General features: G+C 34.1%; 1 protein-coding gene across 2 annotated transcripts in view; it reads right to left on the reverse strand.

Annotated features, from left to right (window-relative positions):
• Positions 1–1,447: 1,447 nt before the first annotated feature.
• The window catches only part of METTL15 (methyltransferase like 15), a 93,218-nt gene continuing 72,557 nt past the window's right edge, over positions 1,448–22,108 (reverse strand). For both annotated transcript variants that reach the window (XM_035550347.2, XM_035550346.2), the window contains exons 4-6: positions 13,620–13,811; positions 11,096–11,274; positions 1,448–3,023 (exon numbers count right to left, since the gene is read on the reverse strand). In XM_035550347.2, coding sequence (XP_035406240.1) covers positions 2,578–3,023; positions 11,096–11,274; positions 13,620–13,811 — 817 coding nt within the window. In that variant the 3' untranslated portion in view covers positions 1,448–2,577. The remainder of the gene's footprint in view (positions 3,024–11,095; positions 11,275–13,619; positions 13,812–22,108) is intronic.

A 22,108-nucleotide genomic window follows, 5' to 3' on the forward strand; every position in this document is an offset into this window, starting at 1 on the left:
ATGTACAATATTATGGTATTGCCACATTCCCTGAAAACATAGGCTACAGTATTTTGTTTGATTGGTTTCAGATATATGATCTTGCATTTGACTGATCTAAAATTAATATTGCTAAGGTTTAATGGCATTTCTTAGAAATGATATATAATTTGTATCTTGAGGGCATGATTTAGCTTTCATTGAGACTGTAATTTTCTACCAGATACCATCTCCTTCATACAAAAAATGTTTTTGGTTATGGTAAAAAAAAAAAAAAAAGTTTAGTTCTCCTAACATGTGCAACATACCACATTAGGAAAGTTTAACATATGTTGGAAAAAAAAAGGCCTAATACCCTTCACATAACAGAACTTCACCTACTAAACAGAAATGAAATGCCTAAAGATACAAGAATACTTTGTCTAAAAATAAAAAGAAGTTTTTTTCCATGGGAAAAAAAAAATAAAAAAAATTCTGTTTTCAGTGAAACAGAAATTAAATTCAAGGACTCTCCATATCTCAAGGCTGAAAGTGAGAAGACCCTGAGAAGAATGAAACAGAGGAGAGCTCACTGATTGATGCACTTCCATGGCTGTGCAACTCCAACCTAAAAGGATTTGCAACCTTCATCATCAAAGGTAAGGTCAGGTCTCCTACTCTTGAAGCAGAAAATGAAGAAGTGCATTTACAACACCTGGTATACAGTAGTTTATCATGAGAGTCTGTGTCTTTGAAATTAGATGTGGGAAGCGTGTTTTTTAAATATAGTTTTAAGCATAAGAAATTTTAACGTCTTCACATAGTTTCTGCAGATATTTACTTCTACAACTGGATGTTCTTGTCCTCACACATGTTCCTTAACAGTACATAGCACTGCATTATAACTCTTCTAAGCCTATGGTTGAAGCACAATTTTTCCAACCTACTATTGGAGTACATTTCAATATGGAATCTTAACTAAAAATAACTTTTGATATTTATATTTAATGCTTGAATGAAAAAATATCTATTAAAGGTACAGGTTGTTGTCTCTACGATGTCAGCAAATAATATTATTTGAAGTGGAATGTTGTATTTAATATTTAATAACACACATAATGAAAGTGGGGAGAATACTGAAATTTCAGAAATGCCCATCATTCAACTGGTATTTCAGATCAGTGATCTATGTTATCATGATTTAGCTTTACCAAGGAATTAAGTAACAGTCAGGTATCAATATACTGTATATTATAGATGGTGAATTTAAATTTCAATTGTTTGTGTCAATATAATTCCAAACACTCCAGTGAAATAATCAACATGAAGAGGATGCTTGATGAAAATCAAGTCTGGAATGATCCAATCAGTGTTGTTTCAAAAGCTAGTGAAGTAATCATTTAGTTCAAAGTCAGAAGTTATATTTTCTAATTCTATCAGCCAAGCTTCCGGTTAATCACAAATGAAGTCCTGCTACAGATCTGATTGTCCAAATAAGAACTTTTTTATTTCCTTAAGAGGTAAGTCAGAGGTCAAAGAAGATAAAACTTATGGTATTACCTGATCATCATTAACATACAAAAATAGCAAAACAATGGTCTTTTAAGACCTAAAGCTAAATCCAATTCATATTAACTTATATAAAAAATACATTACAGAAGTAAATTACAAATTTTACTGGCTAGGATGGCATCCAAATAGGAAACTGGTGTTAGTAGGCTACTTATTTTATAGGTTACTAAGTAGCACCTCTTAGTAAAATTTCATCAGCAAAGGAGAATACCACAGAAGTCTCACAGTATCCTGTTTGATGGGTTCATAGTAATTCCATCAACACACAGAAGTTGTACTGCATGGATGCACAGAAGCACAGGTTGCAGGAAGAAATCCAAATTATCTAGTACAAATCTTCATGGTGCTTGTTCACTGCTTATAATGTCTAAATGCAATACAGTGGCCTTTTAAGTAGCTTTTTTTCCCAAGACCAATTCATTACTTCAAATCCATAAACATTAAATTACCAGGCTATCACTCAGATGTAAATATTTACTTATTAACAAAGGTAAGAGCTCATTCATAAATTCCTGGATTAGACATTACATAATGATATCAGTTTATTTAAGATCTAGCTCCTAGCTACAAACATTCATGCAACAAATCAACAGACACAGAAATTTAAATATCATGAATTCTTAGGCTAGTTAAAAAACTTACTGTAGACTAAACCAGTAATCTGACTTAGTTTTGTGAAACCAACCCCCATAAAAACATGTCTTTCTTGTCTTTCTCAATCAGCAATCAGAATTTAGTCTGTCAGAGTTCTGAATTTAATCTAGAAGGAATATTTTAATTACATCAAAACCATAGTTAAAAAAATAGTTTTTATGTTCTTTTTAAAAAGATGTCTTTTTGTTATAATTCGTGACATCCACTCATCTAACTTATTTTACCATTTGATGTTCAATATTACATCCAATTAAAAAGAAGCACAATGATAAGAAAAATGTTTTCTAACAGTCTTTTCCATTTTATTTTTTATTTTGATATTATCTGTCTAGGTAGCTTTCTGGAAAATGAAATTTTAGGAAATTATACAATTATATAATGATAAATTGTGTTTTAGAGTTTAATAGCAGCTCTTAGCTTGGCTGACCTCCCTCTTGGGTTTGTTTGAATATCTTTGGCCTGAGGGGTGATAACTTTTTTCTGTATAAAAGTCCACTTTGAGTTGGGTTTTCCATGGGGAAATTCTTGTGAGTCATCTTCTTTGGAGGAATTTTTCAGAGCTCGTCTTATCTTCTGCCGTGAGCCAAGATTGTACTTTTCCTTCATGCCTATTCCATGAAGAAAACGTTTGATGATACGATCTTCTAGAGAATGAAACGAGAGGGCTACTAGGCGACCTCCAGGTTTTAGAAACTTCTCAGCTGTCTTCAGCCCTATAAAGAGCTCATGAAGCTCATCATTTACAAATATTCGCAGGCCTTGGAAAGTTTTGGTAGCAACATGCGTAGGTCTCTGAAGCAAGTCTTTTCGTGCATACAATGCTGATGCTGGAAAAGCACCTGTAATACATTTGAAAAGGTATATGTTAGTATTTCGTTATTTCTACACTGCTAATCTGACATTAATCCACTCATGCATGATGAATTGAAAGGAAAGCATACTTACAACAGAACCCTGAGTAGTGAGCTTCCTTCTCTAAAAGATATATTTCCTGCTTTGAATCACCTTTAAAACCCTATTAAACTGAGCTGGCTTGCAGTTGAGTGTTGTTTTTTCCTATAGGAACTGCTTCCTGAAATGCTTCACAAAGTTAAAATGCAAAATGATAGCTGAAATCAAAACAGGGAAAAATGAAGATGGGCTAGATAAATCCTATACCTTACAACTCAGTATAATCAATGCCAATTAATTGTTTGAGGTGGTTTGTTTTATGCTTTTAAGGCAAGGAAAAAAAAAGGTGGACACAAAATTTTAACTTTTGCCTTCTACATTATTATGCACTTATTCACATGCAGAGATAAAATGAATGTTTTACGTTCATTTACATAGAAAAATACAATGTTTATCTAGTGGTAATTATCTTTCAATTAATTACTGAAAGCTTAAAATAGACGTCTTATTTTGGAGATAATTCTTGACCATTACACCTGTGTTCCTTGAAATGATCACAGAAGCACCTTGAAAAATTTAGAAAATGCAACCAATATTGTTGATTTTTCACGTGTTTGTATATCAGAATGTGTCAAGGTATGAGTTTTTTGAAGAAAAATCACCACCTTAAATAATTTTGACTGGTGGCGCAAAATTCCCTCCTCCTCTTTCCCCAAAGTTCCTACGAGTTATGCAAGTCTCTTTAGAGACTGAAATTTTCATGTAAACTTTAATATAGCATTATTTTATGTATTTTATGCTTGAATCTTCATTATCGGAGTACAGAGCAAAGAAGAGATTTGATGAATCAAAGGGACTAAAGTGCAAGAGCCTTACAAGATCTGTGAAACCCGAATAAACTTGTAATCTATTATGTAAGTGAATGCAGACATTTTATAGTGGCATGGAAATAATTATTTTTTCAAAGAAAAGAACCCATTAGAGATAAGGCAATTCATCTGGTATATGTGTATTAAAATGCCTTAATACTATGCCAGTGCTAAACTACAACATAATAAGGCAATGGTTTGAAAGAAATGCAGTTCAAAATCAAGTAATTGATATTCTGCATAGTGAAGTAAAAGAAAGGAGCATGATGCCTCTGAAATAAGTTGATTAAATTCACATTTACAAAAGTGATTGAAAAAAAATAATAGAAATATCAAAGTTTTTCTATATTTTTGCCAGTATGCTGGCACAAAATATTGTATTGGTGGAATTCTTCAGAATTTTAAAGGTGAGATTCCACTTATGTCAGAAAACATGTGTTCAACATCACAAACACAAGTGATCATCACTGTTAAGCAAAGGGAGAAGCCACTAATGATATATAAAATTGAATCATTATTAACAAAGTTATTATCATGTATGCGATGCATCCAAGGTGCATTTCTGCATATTCTATTTTCCCAACTACATTCCTTCTCCTCTGACTCTAATGACAAAAATGCCTGAATTAATTGAAAAACCCCACCGTAGCTGTTCCTTCTTACTGCTGTCTGAGTCCTTCTAAACAGAAGTGGCAGCAGGATGCACTTCTCCCAATGCACATTACTGCACAGGGATGTGTGGCTTAAACTCTGCTTCACAATTAAAATAGATTTAATCTCTGGGAACTTGGCTCCTCTATCAGGTGCGGACTCTAGGAAAAGTTACATTAGCTACCTACTGTCTTTGAGACCACCGTGTTTTGTAACTTATATAAATCATAAAGAAATACTTACTGATGCCCTAGGAAACCAGCTGACACACCAAGTTTGTGCTACCTAGCACAATATCCATTTCCATATTTTTCGTACATCTAAAAACAGGCTCTGATTTGAAAATGAAACGCTTCAAACAGCCACTGACTACCATTTATGTGTGAAGAAAATTGTCTCTTCATGCATAATATAATGGCATGCTGTGTGCTGAGCAAAATAAACAATTTTCTTTATACACTTAACCAACACCTACAAATACAAGTAATTTGCTCAGAACAGCCGTGTTTAAAATTAGTATGTAATGTATCAAAAGAATACCACAGGACATGCGTATTTCCATAGCATTCATTAAGTGACTAAATCTACATAGCTTCATATTCTCCTTAAGCCCTGTCTTAGGTTTCATTTAGAATCAAATTTTTCTTCAGGAGAATTTCAAGTGGACATATCAGATACTTGGGTATCATTTGGATTCAACTACAAAAGCCATGGATTCTTGACTGAAAATGACAGTTTGTGAAAACAATACCACACGAGTCTCTTTCTTCTTCCAAGCATATGTTTTCAAAAATGAAAACATACCTCTCTCTCCTTCCCCCCTTCCAAAACCAAGCCTATTGCCATCATGTTTACTCTACTGAAAATAGCTGTAACTGGAATGAAAAAGCACTGTTTCCATACAAAATATTTCCTACTAACAAGCTAGTGGGTTAGAAAGCAGTATGGTGGTTGTTTTGTTTTTTTCCCCCTCCACTTCAACTGGTATTGTTCTACCAGCTTTATGCAGAACCTCCTTTCTCTTGCCACCTGCTGCAACATTTACAGTTGTGATGTCAAGAACACCAGTTTTACACTTTCAGTTTTGGGCTGTTACTATCAGGAGCTGGTGTTCACTTCTCAAAGCAGATCCACAGAGTTTTTAACTTATTAAAAATTCATATTTTAGCAGCCTAAGCATTTAAGCAGCCTAAGTACTTTCTAAAAAATACCGCTGGTTTTCCGTGGATAAGCTATGTCTGATATTCTAAGAGTATTCCAGCTTCCAAAAGTATCACAGATACAAATGAAGCCAACCCACAAGAGTACAGCATGAAATCTGGGTACAAAACCGACTGTGCTTATTTATTGATTGGAAACCTAGAATGAGAACCATTATTTAAATTTCCACGGCCAATCTCACTGGAACTTTAGTAAAATACTGAGTTTTATGTTGTATGTCATCAGAATATCTTTTACTAATCTGAATGGAGTTGATATAAATATCTGTTCTATTTCCAAAATGGTTTTGTAAAACTTAAATGCTAGTACTGGTCAGATTTTTAGCAGTTCTGATCACACTGATATTTTGCAATTGAAATACTGAGTAAATAAACTAAAGAAATTAGATACTCAGGCTACCAGCATGACTAGGACAGTGGCAAGTCTTAAGAAAGTTCTTTCAGGTGTCCTGCCATGGATGTTGAATGTAAAGTCTTTCTCCAATACTCTTCTATGGCAATTAACTGTGCTTTGAAATATCTATAAAGTAAATTGGAAAAGTGAGTCCTTGTAATACACATTTATGACAAACTCTGAAGAGAATTAAATAAAAACCCTAATATATTCTGCAAGTATAATAAAACCTTACACGCCTCAGGTGAATGTGAGAAAACAGCACAGGAGGACATATATAATGGTACCGAATACTGGTAAAGGATACCTTACCACTGGTAAAGGATACACCAGGAAACTGGTGTAGAAATACAGACACTGCAGTTTTATGCAACCAAAAAGACTAACTAAAACCAAAACATCTTCAAGTTCAATGGCCTATTGGTCTGTCTTTAGATACTGCTATTGACTAATAAATGTAATTTGTGATAGGGATTTCTGTCATACAAGCCTTCATCTTTTTATTAAAGTCAGTAGATACAACCTATGTGACAGGGGTGAAAAATATTTCTACCCCACTCTCAGCCCTCTGCTATAGTTAAATAGAAACCTACTTGTGCTTACTGATGAGGCACAAAATCTATCACCCAGCCCCCTCCAATTGTTGCAACAGTAAAAGAAAATCTTTACTGGTAACAGGCTGTACAATGCACAAAAACATATATATAAAAATCTGCATGGGAAGCTTGTAAAATGAATTTCATTCATAAAACCACCATGCTTCCAGCTAGATGACTGGTTTGAAATCCCAGAGAGAGAAATTATCATTTTTAGTTTTGGGATGCCCTTATGCTACTTACACTTTTAAAAATCTAATAGATTCACAAGTTAAAATGTATTGAAATTCTTAAGCTTGTGAATGAAATTAGCAACGTGCTGTGCCTGTCAATATGAACAGTTAAAGTCTCCAGAGTGTACAAGAGTGGGAGAGTTTAAAAATTAATTCAGATCGTGCACCTGTTTGCAGGAATCCGTCTGTTGAATTAGCATTGCATTTAATAAGTTTCTGTGACGCATCTAATGTCCTTTTGTCTAGGCTCCCTCAGTACAGTGTTAATTCACACCCATCTGAATTTCAGGCAATATTACAAATTCCAAACTGATAATTAAAGTATATCGGTGTGGAACAATCTGAACAAGACTGACTTTACCCATTAAAGTTTTTAAAATTTTTCACAATTCTTTAGTATCTCACCATCAATTCCTTTCAAGTTAAGTCCAAATGACTACATAATCTCAAAATGACCTGTTAATAGATAACATATTTCAATGCCATTGAAAAAAATAAAACTGTGAAAACAAATGAATAGATAACAAGGTATATTACCCACTAAAAGGAAAAATTGAGCAGTAGTACAGAAAAAAAAAAACATATTAAAATTACAGTCTAAAGAATTTCACTATTTCTAATCAGTTTTCCTGCACATCCAGTTAATATTATCATTTCACAACAGAACTCAAGGAGCTTCAGCAATAGCCATCAGGAAGTACTTCTTAATTGACTTCTACACATCTATTCACAGATCTTCAGTAGAGAACCACTGATCTTTAGTATTTACACAGTGTTCATCATTACAGATAGCTGTGTGAAAATTGTAAACAGTGCGTAGGGTTTGATTGAGCTACAGGAAGAGATGATATTCGCATCAGTGAATTTAAAAAAAAAATTTAAAAAATCCTCCTTTCCCCCTGTGTAAATTGTAGGATTCACAGCTTACTCAGAGAGCTCCTTATTTAAATGGCTCAAAAGCATTTTGGAAAACATTTAGAAAAAAATAAACCAAACCTTTTTTTTAATTTAATTTTATTTTGTAGGACTTTATTCAATGGCACGGTAAATTCAGAGATGACTTTCAGGCTTTATGCCAAGAGTTAGAAGGAATTCTTTCATTGAATTGGAACAAAAGACTGTTCTGTTTAACTAAGAAATCACTTGGATACCTGAGTTAGCCCTAAGCTGTTGTAGGCAATCTTGACATACTAATCTATTTATAATTTTTTCAAGCTGTACCTTAAAACTTTTAACTCTCTCCAGTACAAACTTTAGAAATGTCTGAATGATCTGTGGCTGTTGTAGAGCCTTTTGTTTTACTTAGTTTTGTTATACTTCATTCTTATCTCCCAATCAATTAACAGCAGCAATACACCTTCTAACTCCCTTTATTGTTTGTTTGTTTCCTGGATAGCATTTCCCTTTTCCATTCCAGGCTAGTCCAAATCTAACCAGGATTCATTGGGATTCTGGTTATCAGCTGGAACTTCGCACAAAAGTTTAGAGTTCTGGAAAATCTTAAGCCATAGTAAACCATAAGATTTTAGAGAAATATGGATAATATGTGAATTTTCAGATACTCACATCAGTAAAGAAAAAGATACAGATACCCAGCCTCATTGGCTAGATTGTTTACATGTTTTCTAGCTATCTAACCACAGGCAAAAAAAAAAAGATCCTGTTCTGGAGAAAAAATTATGATCATATAGAGTCTGTAAAGTCTAAAATGCAAGATTTTATTTTTTCTAATGAATATATATACATGCATATATATATTTTAAGGACTTGACATTTAAGTAATAGGTCATAGAGTTTACTCTGCTTAAGTCTTGAATTAGTCAGGACTTTTTTGTGCTGTCCTATCAAGAGGATTCTGTAGCTGTGATCTCTGGCCCTGTAGCTATGACTTACCTCAATAACTTCATGGATGTAAGTTTGTAGTAGAATATATACTGATGATAAATTGAACAAAATCTATTATAATTACCAGAAATTTTCTTAACATATTATCTGTTCAAAAACTAGCGAGGATCCACCCTTGGGCTCCTTTACAGAGAAATCAGATTAAAATTGTAAGAAGTTCCACCCAAACAGGGATAAGTATAATAGTCCTAAAATTGTTTTAACTACTTGCATACTTCAAGAAGCACACAAAATACATATTTACTGTCTTAGCAGATATATGTTGGATTCATTTTCTTTGGCATGCGTCTTATCTGATGCATTCCTGATTCACATATCAAGCTGCTCTTCAAATACATCAGAGTTTAAAGTGAGAACAAAAATCCCCTGTTGTTTTCACAGAAAGTGACCGTTAGGTGATGACTCACATGCAACCCATTAAACGTGAAGGGATCTTTGATCAATCTCTTTTATACACTAATAATTTTATTTTTTGAATTCAAGCTAGTTGGTGGAATTATTTTTGAGGTTAGCTTTTGAGGTTATTTTTTTTGAGGTTATTATTTTTGAGGTTACTGCTTGTTTACAGCATGCAACACGTTACATCTTTAGCATAGCAATATGGCTGCTTTAATCTCAATAATGGTATATTTTTAATCAATAGTTGTTTCAAAGAGCATGAGATACATCTGACAACACTAAATTATTACTTTATAAAGTTGATGATAATGATCATTTTAGAAATGCAAATTTTTAGGTTTTATTAAAGACTCATATATTCTTTAATATTATTTATTCCCCACATTCATTATCCCTACTACACATTTACAACAGGGGCTTATAATAGCTAGCAGTGTCTTCAGGTCCTGTAATCATATCAGCTAGACTTTGGGCCTGGTTTAAAGTGGACATTTTGCTCAAGTATCCTGGTTTATACAACTCAAAGCCTTTTAATTTCTTTGTGATCCTAAAGCCATTAAAAGTAAGTCCCTATTAAACTTCTTAAGCTCACTAAGGTAGGCAATAAGATATATTAATCTTAATTAATATATAATTAATTAAGGCATATTGTTAAGGGCATTATCCAAATGCCTCTTGAACGCTGAGAGGCACAGCACATCAACCACTTGACTAGGAAGCCTTTTCCAGTGTTTGACCACCCTCATGGTAAAGACATTTTTCCTAATGTTCAGTTTGAAGCTCCCCTGTAGCAGCTTTCGTTGTTCTTGTGCTTCCTGTCATCAATCACCAGGGAGAAGAGATCGGCACCTCCCTCTCCATTTTCTCTTCCCAGGAAGAATACACAGTTTTATGAAAACAATATATTTTTAAAGCCTTCAGGATACAGATAAAACTTGTAACACTAATCTTTACTAAATGTTAAATTTGGATAGCCATCTTAAAGGTCTATAGTTAAAGGAGTCAACAATTTAGGGTATTTTGTGACAAGACCCAGTCATTTTCATTTCTTGGTTAAATTAAAAATAAATAAACAAATAAATAAATAAATAAATACAGCCTTATATTTTAGATTGTTAAGGCACAGTATAAGTATCTTATATTTTTGCTTGAAAATTTTCACTCGAGAACACAAATGTGAAGGTTCTCGATGTGAGCACAGCTCCTGTCTAACTAGATTTTGTTCAAGTTGTTTACAGTGAAGAGCAAGTAAGATGAAGTGTTTCAATAGGCGCTTCAGGCTGATCTAGTTGACATTCACAAGGTGAAGCAAGCTACGTATTGCTTTACTTTTTGCTTCCTCATTCTTTAAGCAGAGAGAATGAATCTAATTTCATTCATAACTGGAAACTGCCATAGTACTTCCCCTCAAAATATTAAAATGTAGAAATTTAAAACAAAGAGATGCATATGACGTATCTATTTGAATGCTTATCAATAGCTGGGACAAAGAATTCCCTAGGCTGCTGTCATTCTGTGTTTCAACTTCGTTGACAAAATGATAAATCACTTCATGTAAAATCTATTATTAAACTAATTGGTGAAATACAGTATAAGAAGTGGGATCTTATGGGGGAAAAAAAGGAGAGCTGACATCAGAGCAGAATAGGCAGGATTAGATCCTGCATGATTTCAAGTACAAATAGATCCCTCTGGGACTTTGGGGATTAATATTTTTTCTCTCTCAGCCACTGTGAAGAATTAATGAGGCTACCTGCAACAATGCTTGCAAGCTGCTGAGTTCTGGTGATGGGATATATGCTGCGTGCCTGAACGATGGCTGAAGCGATTTTCTTGGCGTGCCTCTCCTCCCCGTATGTTCTCAGGATGGACGCAAGTGCCTGTTGATCTAAAGCATTCACAACATCAGCAGCAGTGGGCATGTCAGGGTACCTACGCACAAGAAGAGCCAATTAGTTTCACTGACGTCAGTTTTCATTGACAAGAGGTGAAGCTTCATAGCATTGAGACATAAAGTCAAACACACACACTGCATACAAGTGCCTTTGAGGTTTTCAAGTAAGAGACAGCAACCCTATGAAAACAGATCTTGTTTGTACCTTTTAAATCCTATTTTTTGCTACTTTAAATAGTTTGTTCCTTAACATCAATTAAAACAGCTGAAAATTCTAAGTACAATCATAAACTATGCCTAATGAGTTTACAGGAATAAATACATTTCAGTATCATGTTAAAATGGAAATGCTGTGTGACTGTTCCTATTTAGACATCTTTAGAATATAAACTTGTCCCTTCTGGGTTCATTTAGTCACCTTGCATTATATGTTGTTTTTTATTTGGAACTGATCTCAAAGATATTTTCTTTCACATCTCCTGCTATGAAAACAACTGCTTATGAAAACAGTTTAACTTTACTTTTCACGAAAAGGTGTAAGAATTTATATCCAAACATTGTTTTGAGAGAATTCAAATGAGATAATACTGCAAATGAAAGGAACTGTTAGAATTGAAATGGTATAAGTCGTACATATTTATTTATTTTTAAATTGTGTCACTATGACATTGAAACAGTTCAAAGTATTTTATGAAGATCACAGAAGTGTTTACTAATGTGGAGAAAACATATAACCTACTTAATAAATTCTCTTCTAAAAAGACACTAACATGCAGAATATTTTTCAGGCATTCATTACTCTCCTGCAGTATCTTATAAAAGATAACAAAACTTAGAAATCAGAGGCAAGGAGTACCATAGCAACAACTGTAGTGGAAGGTTTTTGTTACACCACAAGTAGCCTTTGTTCTTATATACTGTTATACATATGTATCCTCATGATGCAAATACAAGCCGCAAATTCAGACTTTTGAAATCAGAGGGCTAAATCCCAGTAGGATCACGTGAGCTTTTTATACAAAACTGGAAAAAGGCAGCATCATGAAATTTGCTGTGTTAAGACTTAATGTTAATGTGTTAAGACAATTGCTTAGAAACAGAGGCTTCCGTAGTCTTCACATAGGCTCTATGTGAACAATGAAAGACCAAATGACATTTCGTAAGACTACAGGTTCATCAAAACACAAGGCAAAGAAATGTTCATTCTCTTAGTAATGCATTATACAATTACTGCCATCATCTATAAAACACAGGTCTTTGTCTTTTCACATGAAAACCACAATGCTATATTAGGCATATATGAGGCTGTTAGAAGATGAAAACTGCTGCATAAGTAGAAAATAACATTATGCCATTGAAATTCGTGCTCTTCAATGAACTCAACACCAATTCTGATCATTTAAATAGAGATTGTTTATTTAGCAATTGATAACTTCACAATTAAGTAAGCCTGATGTGAAAGGAAACCTCCAAGACTACTAAGGCAAGCTTGTAATACCTAACGGATTTTAATTGGCAGCTGTCATGAATGGGATTTCTGGTTGCTTTTTTGTTTTGTTTTGATTTTTTTAAAGTTACTTTATATTCCTTTTGCAGAGAAGTAACTGGGTCAGATGGCCATTGCAGAAAGGAGGGAAGTTGCTTCTTCCCTGACAGAGCAACCGAACATGGTCAAGCAGACATTCCACAAACAGAAAGTGTAGCAAAAAAGGAAAGTGATTGCAGTAAAGAATTGTGAGCCTGCAGATCACATAGCCAGAGAAACTGCAGAAATAGAAGGAAGACAACAGGCCTCAACTTAAAAAAAGCATGGAAGGCTTCATAGGAACCATGCAGACCATACTGGTCTTGAGGCAACCCAGCCAGACATCGAAGAGAGAAAAAATATATTTAACAGTCTGCCTTTTGCACTCACTTCCCAATTAAGGGAAAAAAAATTCTAATTAATATTCTAATTTATTTTTTTTTTAAGCCTCCAATCTTCCTTGTGAAATTCAATACAGAAAGAGAACTAGGAAATATACCTCAAGGCTCTAGGTAACTCGGTGTCCTGTCAACGTATTTGGCAGCTTTTTTTGCTCTCCACAATGTTATCAGAAATCTATGTCTTACAGTAAAAGCGGTGCCTGTAACTGTATACCATACACACCAAAAATGTAAAATTTTAGCGATAGAGTTAAGAAAACATTATTGGTTTAATTAGTTTAATCATCACTGTAACATTCCTCTTATCTAAAGAAGAAAAAGAACATAACCAGGATTTTAAGTATTAAGACTGAAAAAAAGCTTTGTGGCATAAGATATACAGTATATTTGTGCAAAATTAGATGTGGTTTTATGATGGCCATTCTCTTTCTTAAAAGGAAATGACATGCACATGTACCTGTCACCATCCATCCTCATGTCCAGAGGTCCGTCCTTCTGCAGGGAAAAACCTCTTTCAGGTGTATCAAATTGCATAGAAGAACAGCCAGCATCCAAGAGAACTCCATCTAGAGTCCCTGGCTCAACTCCAGATGAGATTAGCAAAGCCTCTGACTGGCTAAACTGTCCTAGAAGAGCTCGAATCTGTTTCCTGTAAGAAAATCACAAATAAAAAGCCTCAATTTTAACAGCGCAGTGCTCTCCTCTTGTACAGCAGGAATTAGATAGTAATGCTCACTTGTCTCTTAAGCAATGGGACTATTTCCAAAGTAATAGTTTAGGTACATTTCACATGCCAGCATGCAGAACTGATCCAACCCACTCATCAGTAGCTACTTAAGTTTGTCTTCCTTCCTGCTTAACCTCAAAGTACTCCAAATGCTCACAAAAAAATCAGAAACCTGACTTCAATTTCATTTCTCAACATGGGGGAAATCAAAGTGACATCTTCAACATTTGATGGGAATGCCCTGACCACCAGGGAATCTCCTGCTCTGGGCATGACTCTTAGTTAAGTGCAGAAAAGAAGGTACGTTTCTTGGACCTACAGGAAACGCTGACAAGACGGAATATGACTGCCCAGCCTTGTGGTTAATACTTATTTGCTAGGAAAAAAATCCTTGGTTCTTGCTGTGGGACAAACACTTGTTTTTAGGGAATATGTTGATTCAAAAATAGTTAGGCAAAATTAGGTGCACTGGATCATAAGCAGATAAAGCATTTCAGTGTAGGCACCTGAACACTGGTTAGAGCAGAGTTTTATATATGTTTTTGTGCTTTGCATTCTTCTTTCTTAACCTTTAAGGTGTTTCTTGCTTAATATTTCTGTACTGGAGAAAGTAAAAAAAAAAAAAAAAAACATCTCTGAGGCACCCATCTCTTTCTTGCAAGTGTGTCTAAGCATGTGCTTTTGATTCTGGTCTATTATAAGGTGACCTACAATTAAACCACTTATTTACTCATACTTTGTCAAAAAAAACAATTTCACAAAGATTTAAGAATGTTAACCAGTATACTGCTGCACTTTTAATCAGTACCAGGAAAAAAAAAAAAAAGGGCAAAAAAACAAACCAACCAACCCACTGACCAAATACATTTCTGCCCCTAAAAAGAAGCCACTGACTCCGCATCAGAGTTTTGGTAATAGTTTGAGGACCTGGAGCTCCTCAGCCCCATGGACTAGTGTTCCAATTATTACAAGGCCAGCTAAGTTAACTCACATCATTGTCAGAGTTCCATGGGCAGCAGAACGGATGGAGAGCGCAATTCTTTGCTACAAAAGAACAGCTGCCTCTATGTCTTTTGAGATGTCAACATTACTGTTATTTTGGAAAACAAACAAACAAACAAAAAACAACCAACACACTTTTTCAAAAAATCAGCTTCAGTCTAATCCTTCTTTCAGGTCAGTTTAAGATCCACACAACTGGTGTTATGACAACCTAGTTGACTCCAGAGACTACCGTTTTAAGAGAGTGCATGAACAGAGAATCAGAAGTACTTCTGCACACATCCAATTGGAGTAAGTAAGAATATGCTATGAAGGAAAAAAGAGAAAACATTCAATTCAAAGGAAGAAGCTATGAGCACACAACCATATGGAGGAACATTTAGGTATATAGTGGTATCCTCGTTAGAGTAGAAGGAATCAACTTAGCACAGAAACTGGGAAATACCTTGAGTGAATGAATTTCATGAGGGATATCGTGATCACACATGCAAATATCTGAATTGACTACTGCCCAGTACATAATTACATGCAACTATTCAGCTTAATAAGAACTGACAGTTCCTAAAAAGCACTATTATCTACTTAACATAGTTTAATTTTAGCTAAATAGTTACAGCTTTGAGACTACATTTCCCTTCAATACAATACAAGGAATTTTCTTGGAAATCTGCACTTTGTCCAGCGAGGCAGTGTTTCTAACTTTATAACTTGAATGAAGGAATGAACTTTACAATTCTGTATGTGGGAGATGAAAATGAATGAGATCTGGAAAAAAATATAAATTGCCATTGTCTAGTTCCTCTGACAGTAGTCCATATTGGTGGCTATGAAACAGTGCTGTATTGTGCTACTAATCATTCTGAAAAATTATTTTGAACTACATTCATATCTTGCTAGAAATTTGGTTATATTTCTTTAAAGAAATCATGCATATGTGGACTGCCAATCCTTTGTGATTACGAAAAGGTAATTAAACGGGCATATTTGATTTAAGTTGAAATTTACAATTTGGGAGATAGATGCTTCATCTGGAAAATGTTTTGGTGTTCACAAATAAAGACAGGAAAAAAAAAAAAAAGATTGACATTTTGATGTCAGCCTTCAGCTGCATGAAAATATACCCTCCTGTTTGTTATACACTTCATTTTGTATCAATAGTGGATACAGGTCTCTTGGTCAATTTAAATCTTTACTAAAAGCAGATGCCTTTCATGACATTATAATGACTATATTAAAACAACAGGTCAGTTCTCTGAATTGCTCTTACTTTGTGAATCCAAAGAAACAACTTTAAACACCTTGGGTATCTCAAAATATTTTAATTAATCGAACCAAGTACACGGGTATGAGCAATCATTTATTACCTTATGAAAACAAATACAGATACCAACTCTTTTTTTTCCATAGGATGGTAACAATGATGATAGTAATGATAAGGACTAATCTATTAGATGATGAGCAAGACATTTATTTAAAGAACAGTATTTCATCAAGCACTGAGAAGCATTTATTAGAACATAATAAAGCTCTTCCCTCGTCTACCATGCCTCTGTTCAAATCATAACTACCTGCTATGCACAATTTTCTCCAAAAACGTTTGATTTTGTCGATTCCTTCTACCTTCAGATTTTTGTTTACATAGCCCGTAAGTTTTATTTCCAAAATAGCCTCAAATAAATATTCAAACAAATAAAACTGCATACACTACTCTGAAAAGTGTTTCCTACAGTCACAGGCCTTTGGCTCTCCCAAGGAATGAGGAAATTCTTTACACTTTTTTTTTTTTTTTTCCAGTGGTCCAATGTTTAGTTTGTGCATTAGTGGATTTATGTTCCATGACCACACTTACCTAGAGTGCAAATCTGTCCATTATTCCCTTTGTCTTAATATACTGCAAAAACAGTGCTTACTGGAAATAGCAGGAAAGGTGAAGTAAGGAACATCCCTAAATATCAGATAAAATAGCCAAGTTCATAGTTAAGAAGCCTGAGAAAAGTACGCATATCCAAATATTACAGACCGAGACTGAATGGAGTGGGGGAGATTGCAGGTAGTCTTGGGGATACTAAAAAAAGCTGTCAAGACAACAAGGATCACAAAGAGAACATTTTAAGCATTGTAAGTGATCTTAGAAGGTTACAGTCTAACCAAAACCAATTGTCTCTTGGTTAAGAGAAAAATATTTAAACTTGATACTTGAACACCACTTTACATATTCCAAGTATTTTAGAAACATAAAACCACTATGAAGAGCTTGTAGCCCCAACCTACAAATGGAGAAATAAGATGTAAAAGGTTTAACACTGAGTGACTTGAATATAGTTAGAAAGCAAAGACAATTAGATTGTGGTCTGAGGATGTAAAAAGCAGACAATACTCATCATTTTATTTTTTTTTTAACATCATTGTAAATTTTGGTAGATTTCCAACTGTTGCCATCAAGCAGTCTTCTCAAAATATTCAGCATGCTCATTCTCCAAGAATGTAAAGGAACACTGGGGACACGTGGACAACCTAAGTCAATTTTAAAAATAATAAAAAGTTATTTCGTCTGCTATGTAAGTTCTTGGGGGCCCTAATGGATTTTATTGCATAACAACCTCAAGAGCTTTCAGATTTCTTGTACTGTCTGCAGTAGTTTAAAAATAAGACACAACCTCAGGTTCAAGACCCTTTGTTCAGATCATAACACAGTATTTTATTATTATTTATACTATGACACATAGCATTGTAATTCTGACAGATGGTACTGGATTCACAGTTCTCATTTCTATGAAAGAACCAAATCAGAAAGAGAGAAGAGTTCAAAGAATAACGTATTTCAGGCTCTTCCGCTTTCAGTTAATCTCTGGCATTTTACAATGCTTTATAAAAATATTTCTTATTTCACTCAACTGAGAGGGATGTATGCAGAAGAAAAAGTAAAGTATGAATATAACTTTTACAAAATAAACAGAGAAAATCTTTTCTCATATCTAGTTTCTCTGAGTTGTCACAGAGGTTGCTGTGACATCAATCATAAGTAATTTCACAGAAAACTGTGATTACGCTTTCATGGTGCTTCAGCAGTTTTTTATGTGCATATAACAATACCTGCTCTTGATCTTTCACCACTGCTACCCTTACAAATTCTACATATGAATACACACAATGGCAGGAAGTGATGAACCCTTGCCAGCAGCAAAAGCTACTGTCTACTCAACCAGAGTAAATGGTTTCTTTGAGAGCACTGAAAATAAATAAATAAATAAATAAATAAACTTTTCAGCTAACTCTTGCCAATGCACAACAATTGAGGAGACCAGTCCAGTACTTCGATTTACTAACTCCACTGAGACTGCCAGCAGGGGTACCAATTAGCACCAGCTGTAATGAGGACATTGGTACAGACCTGGTTTGATAGCATTGACTCACTTCACCTAGGTCACTCAACAGCTGTCAGATAACTGTGAGTGACTTCTACTCATTGCTGCTCTGAACAAGACACTTAGAAGCAAAAGACGAAGCACACCATTTGTAAATCCCTGGAACTTTCACCATCCCACCTAGGAATTGTTATGAGTGTTACTCTGCTTCAGTGCAACCCCCCTCTCTGTATATGTGTCTCTATATTCTCCAAAAAAACTTTATATTACCTTTGGCAAATGGAAGTTGACACAGTGTTCATGTTTGCAAACAAAAAACAGTAATTAAAAAATTACATATAGCAACTTATAAAGGAACCTTGTCATTACATTTCCAGCTTTATTGTATATCTATTTGAGAACTAACAGTTCAGTCTAGGTTGGGTTTTGTATTACAAAATTAAAAAAACAAATCACCACCACTGATCTAACAAAGACCTGAAAATGGGAAGAAGCATGTGTGAAAAACAACTTGCATAGAACCAAGGAAGTTCATATTTTCAAATTTCAGGGAGATAATCACAATTTTGTTGTGCATGTGGTGATCACAGAAATGTCACTTTTAAGTTTTCAACAGTTGGTGAACATTTATGTACGATTTGCTCTGACTTAAGATTTGGGAAAAATTAAAAGATATATGTACATTGTAGAAGTTAAATACTTCTTTCCATATACATTGAAGACATCACACAGACAAAAGCAAACAAAAACCCCTTTTATGTTAACCTGCAGAACACTCAGTATCTTACACTGTCAAAACTAGTACGCCAAAGATGATTACACTTGCTTTTCTCTTTCTTCATGTCAGTTGCTCTTCTTCCACCTCTCATACAGCCTCCTATTCAATCCATTATGAAACTAGTTATTTGCTGCTTTAATTGCTCTCCTATAGCTTCCAACAAACCTTCTCTCCTTCATATCTAACCAACAGATTCCATAAAATGATGTTATCTTGGCTCCTCACGTCTCATTTAATCCAGACACCAAAAATTGTGTCTAATGTCCTCTCAGACATACCCGTAAGAAATTTCAGGATGCCTGAAAACAGATTGCTCGTTATTTTAAGGTTCATTTTTACTTTTATCTAAAGTATCCATTCCACTATTGTGTCCAGCAACACATTTTTAGTCAAAAATACTGCCCAATATTGAAGGAACCATAAATACTGCTTTAAATAAAAGAAAATATAAACGTATTTAAACAAAAGTATATCAAAGATGATTTCCATACAATACATCAGAAATCTTACCATAATAGACTTTTTTTTTTTAAATGAAAGATGATTATATTCAAACCAGTCAAAATAAAATATAAAAAAGTAAATTACTAATGAACAATGTTAATCTCTGGCTAAATTAAAGATTAAGGAAGTAATTTCTTTCAGGGCAAATGGAAAACTAATAGAATAAGACTGGTGATTATTGAAGCAAATTTCAAAACTATAAGCCTCACCAAAATTTGAGAAAAATATTTTTATGTTTCTTAAGTAACACAAAGTTTTGCTGAGTAATAGGAGAAAATTATACTATTTTATGCAATTTGCAGCTAGCCAGAGGTAAAATCTTTGTTATAAGATATGTAACTTTTTGTTATGCATGCCACCTTTATTACATAATATACATAAAATATGTAATATGTTGTCATCTTTCAGATGTGCCAAGGAAACCAAACCATTAGAACAATTTGCCTTTCATTCATGGGACCTGACAGTTCAAAGAATAAACTACCAGCCATCAGAAGAATCATAAATCTTTCTCTGACTTTACATTGCACTACCTGGGGGATTTTATTTTGAGATATACTTCAGGTTACCATTCACATCAATCAGACAGCCTAGTTTACAAGGTTCACTGGACATAATGTAAAACCAGTTGAATACCTCTATCATCATCTCGGATCTACCAAACACTCATTGTGACCCTCAGCTTCATTAACACTGACTTTAAAGCTAACCAGCTTTCTTTACACTTCTGCTGCATTTTGTACTAGTCTTCATTCCCCCTCCTGTTTGCCTCACATAACCTCCGTGGAACACAGTGCAGCACAAATAAAGAAAAAGACAGAACATGGACTTGAAGTTAGAAACCACTGGCTGGGCAAAACAGTGAATCAGGTGGCCAAAATACCAGATGAACTTTCAAAAATGCTCAACCACCATGGTTCTACTTCCATTCCAGCACAAGTACAAAGCATAATTCTGAAATAAGACTTACGATAATAATTTTAATAGCCAACAAAACCACACCAGCCCATCAGATCCAATAGGTATTTATTACATAAAACAGTCAAGCTGACTCTTATTTCAGATCTCCTGATAACTATAATTACTTTAATAATTACTCCAAGAAGATTTGATGGTCTTGCAGCATTTCTACTAGCAGTTTACACAATCACTTTTAAAGGGCGAATTCTCATCTCATTACTGAGTTCTATTTCTAAGAGCATTTTTCACTTAAAAAAAAAAAAAAGGTAGTAAAGTAACATTTGAATTAATAAATCTTACACATTATTTCCCCATTCACTAGAACCTTAGAAAGATATTTTTATAAAATTCTCCTGTCCAGCCCCACAAACCCACACAAAAATTCATGCTTTCATTAAAGACACAATACTACTTCACTGAACCGAAACAAATTTTGCTACTGGCCTTAGAATGAAGAAAAGTTACATTTAATTCAGTTGCCAAAATCCTGTAGAACATGGAAAGAATTTCTGCATGTATTCCAGAATATCCTGTATTCTGGATAGGGTGATAGGTACAAATCGACCTTAGAAACATTAGAGCTGTGTAGAAACATTTTTTAGCTCATTAATATAAGAATATTTAAAACTGTAGCAAGAATAACTGTAGATACATTTTTTTCAAAATGCATGGAATGAGCAGATCGTATCAACTAGCGTTCCCAGTGCTAATGCCCTATCTCAGTGGAATCTGAACCTATATTCAAGGTTTGAGACTAGGGACAAGGGACAGAAACAGTTTTATCATTCAGCGAGGTTTACTGATCAATTACTTACTGATCAGTTGGGATCAACTAAGGATAATGACCAAAATACCATATATTAAATGTTATGGCTTTAAACAACAAGAACTTCTCTATGTTAAACAAATTCTTCAGAAGTGTACTTTCCCTACTAACTGCTTTGCCTCCATGCAATATTTTGGTTTGTGCTGTCTAAATATATTTCTACCTTACCTTACAGTAACTAACTGTTCTCTGCATAAAACGGATATTAATGAACAAGGCATTTTTACACATAATAGAATATGAGATCAAGTTATTTTTTCTAGCAAAGAAAATTAAATCATTAGTGTTCAGTGCTTTCTCCTCATAATGTGCTCATAATTTCAGAAATATATAGTAATCTGTTCATAAACAAAAGATTATAGAGAAAGTGCAGAATGATTGTGTAGTCAGTTTATAAGATTAGAATATAGCTATCCAGCTTCCAAGAATATTCATTCATTAGTTGAACAAAAGGTTTTATTTTTTGACATTTATCTGCATATAAAACATGAACTTGAAGTTAACAGGATGTACACTGATGATTTAAAAAGCAACATCCAATGAACTGTCAAAAAGGCTACTCCTACCTACACTCACGCATTCAATTGTTTTAAAATGACTCCTATTACAATTCGATTTACATTTTGTGACTGTTATAAAAACAGAGACATACAGCATGTAAAAAGTATCTCTTTATCCTCCCTGCAGAACCAAATCATAAATGTAACTATTGTTAAATTTTCTTTAGCTAACAAAGCAAATTTACACAAAATCTTTCCACATCATAAATTCTGGCATTCATGGA

The sequence above is a fragment of the Cygnus atratus genome, chromosome 5 (genome assembly GCF_013377495.2).
Source record: "Cygnus atratus isolate AKBS03 ecotype Queensland, Australia chromosome 5, CAtr_DNAZoo_HiC_assembly, whole genome shotgun sequence".
Classification (NCBI taxonomy): Eukaryota; Metazoa; Chordata; class Aves; order Anseriformes; family Anatidae; genus Cygnus; species Cygnus atratus.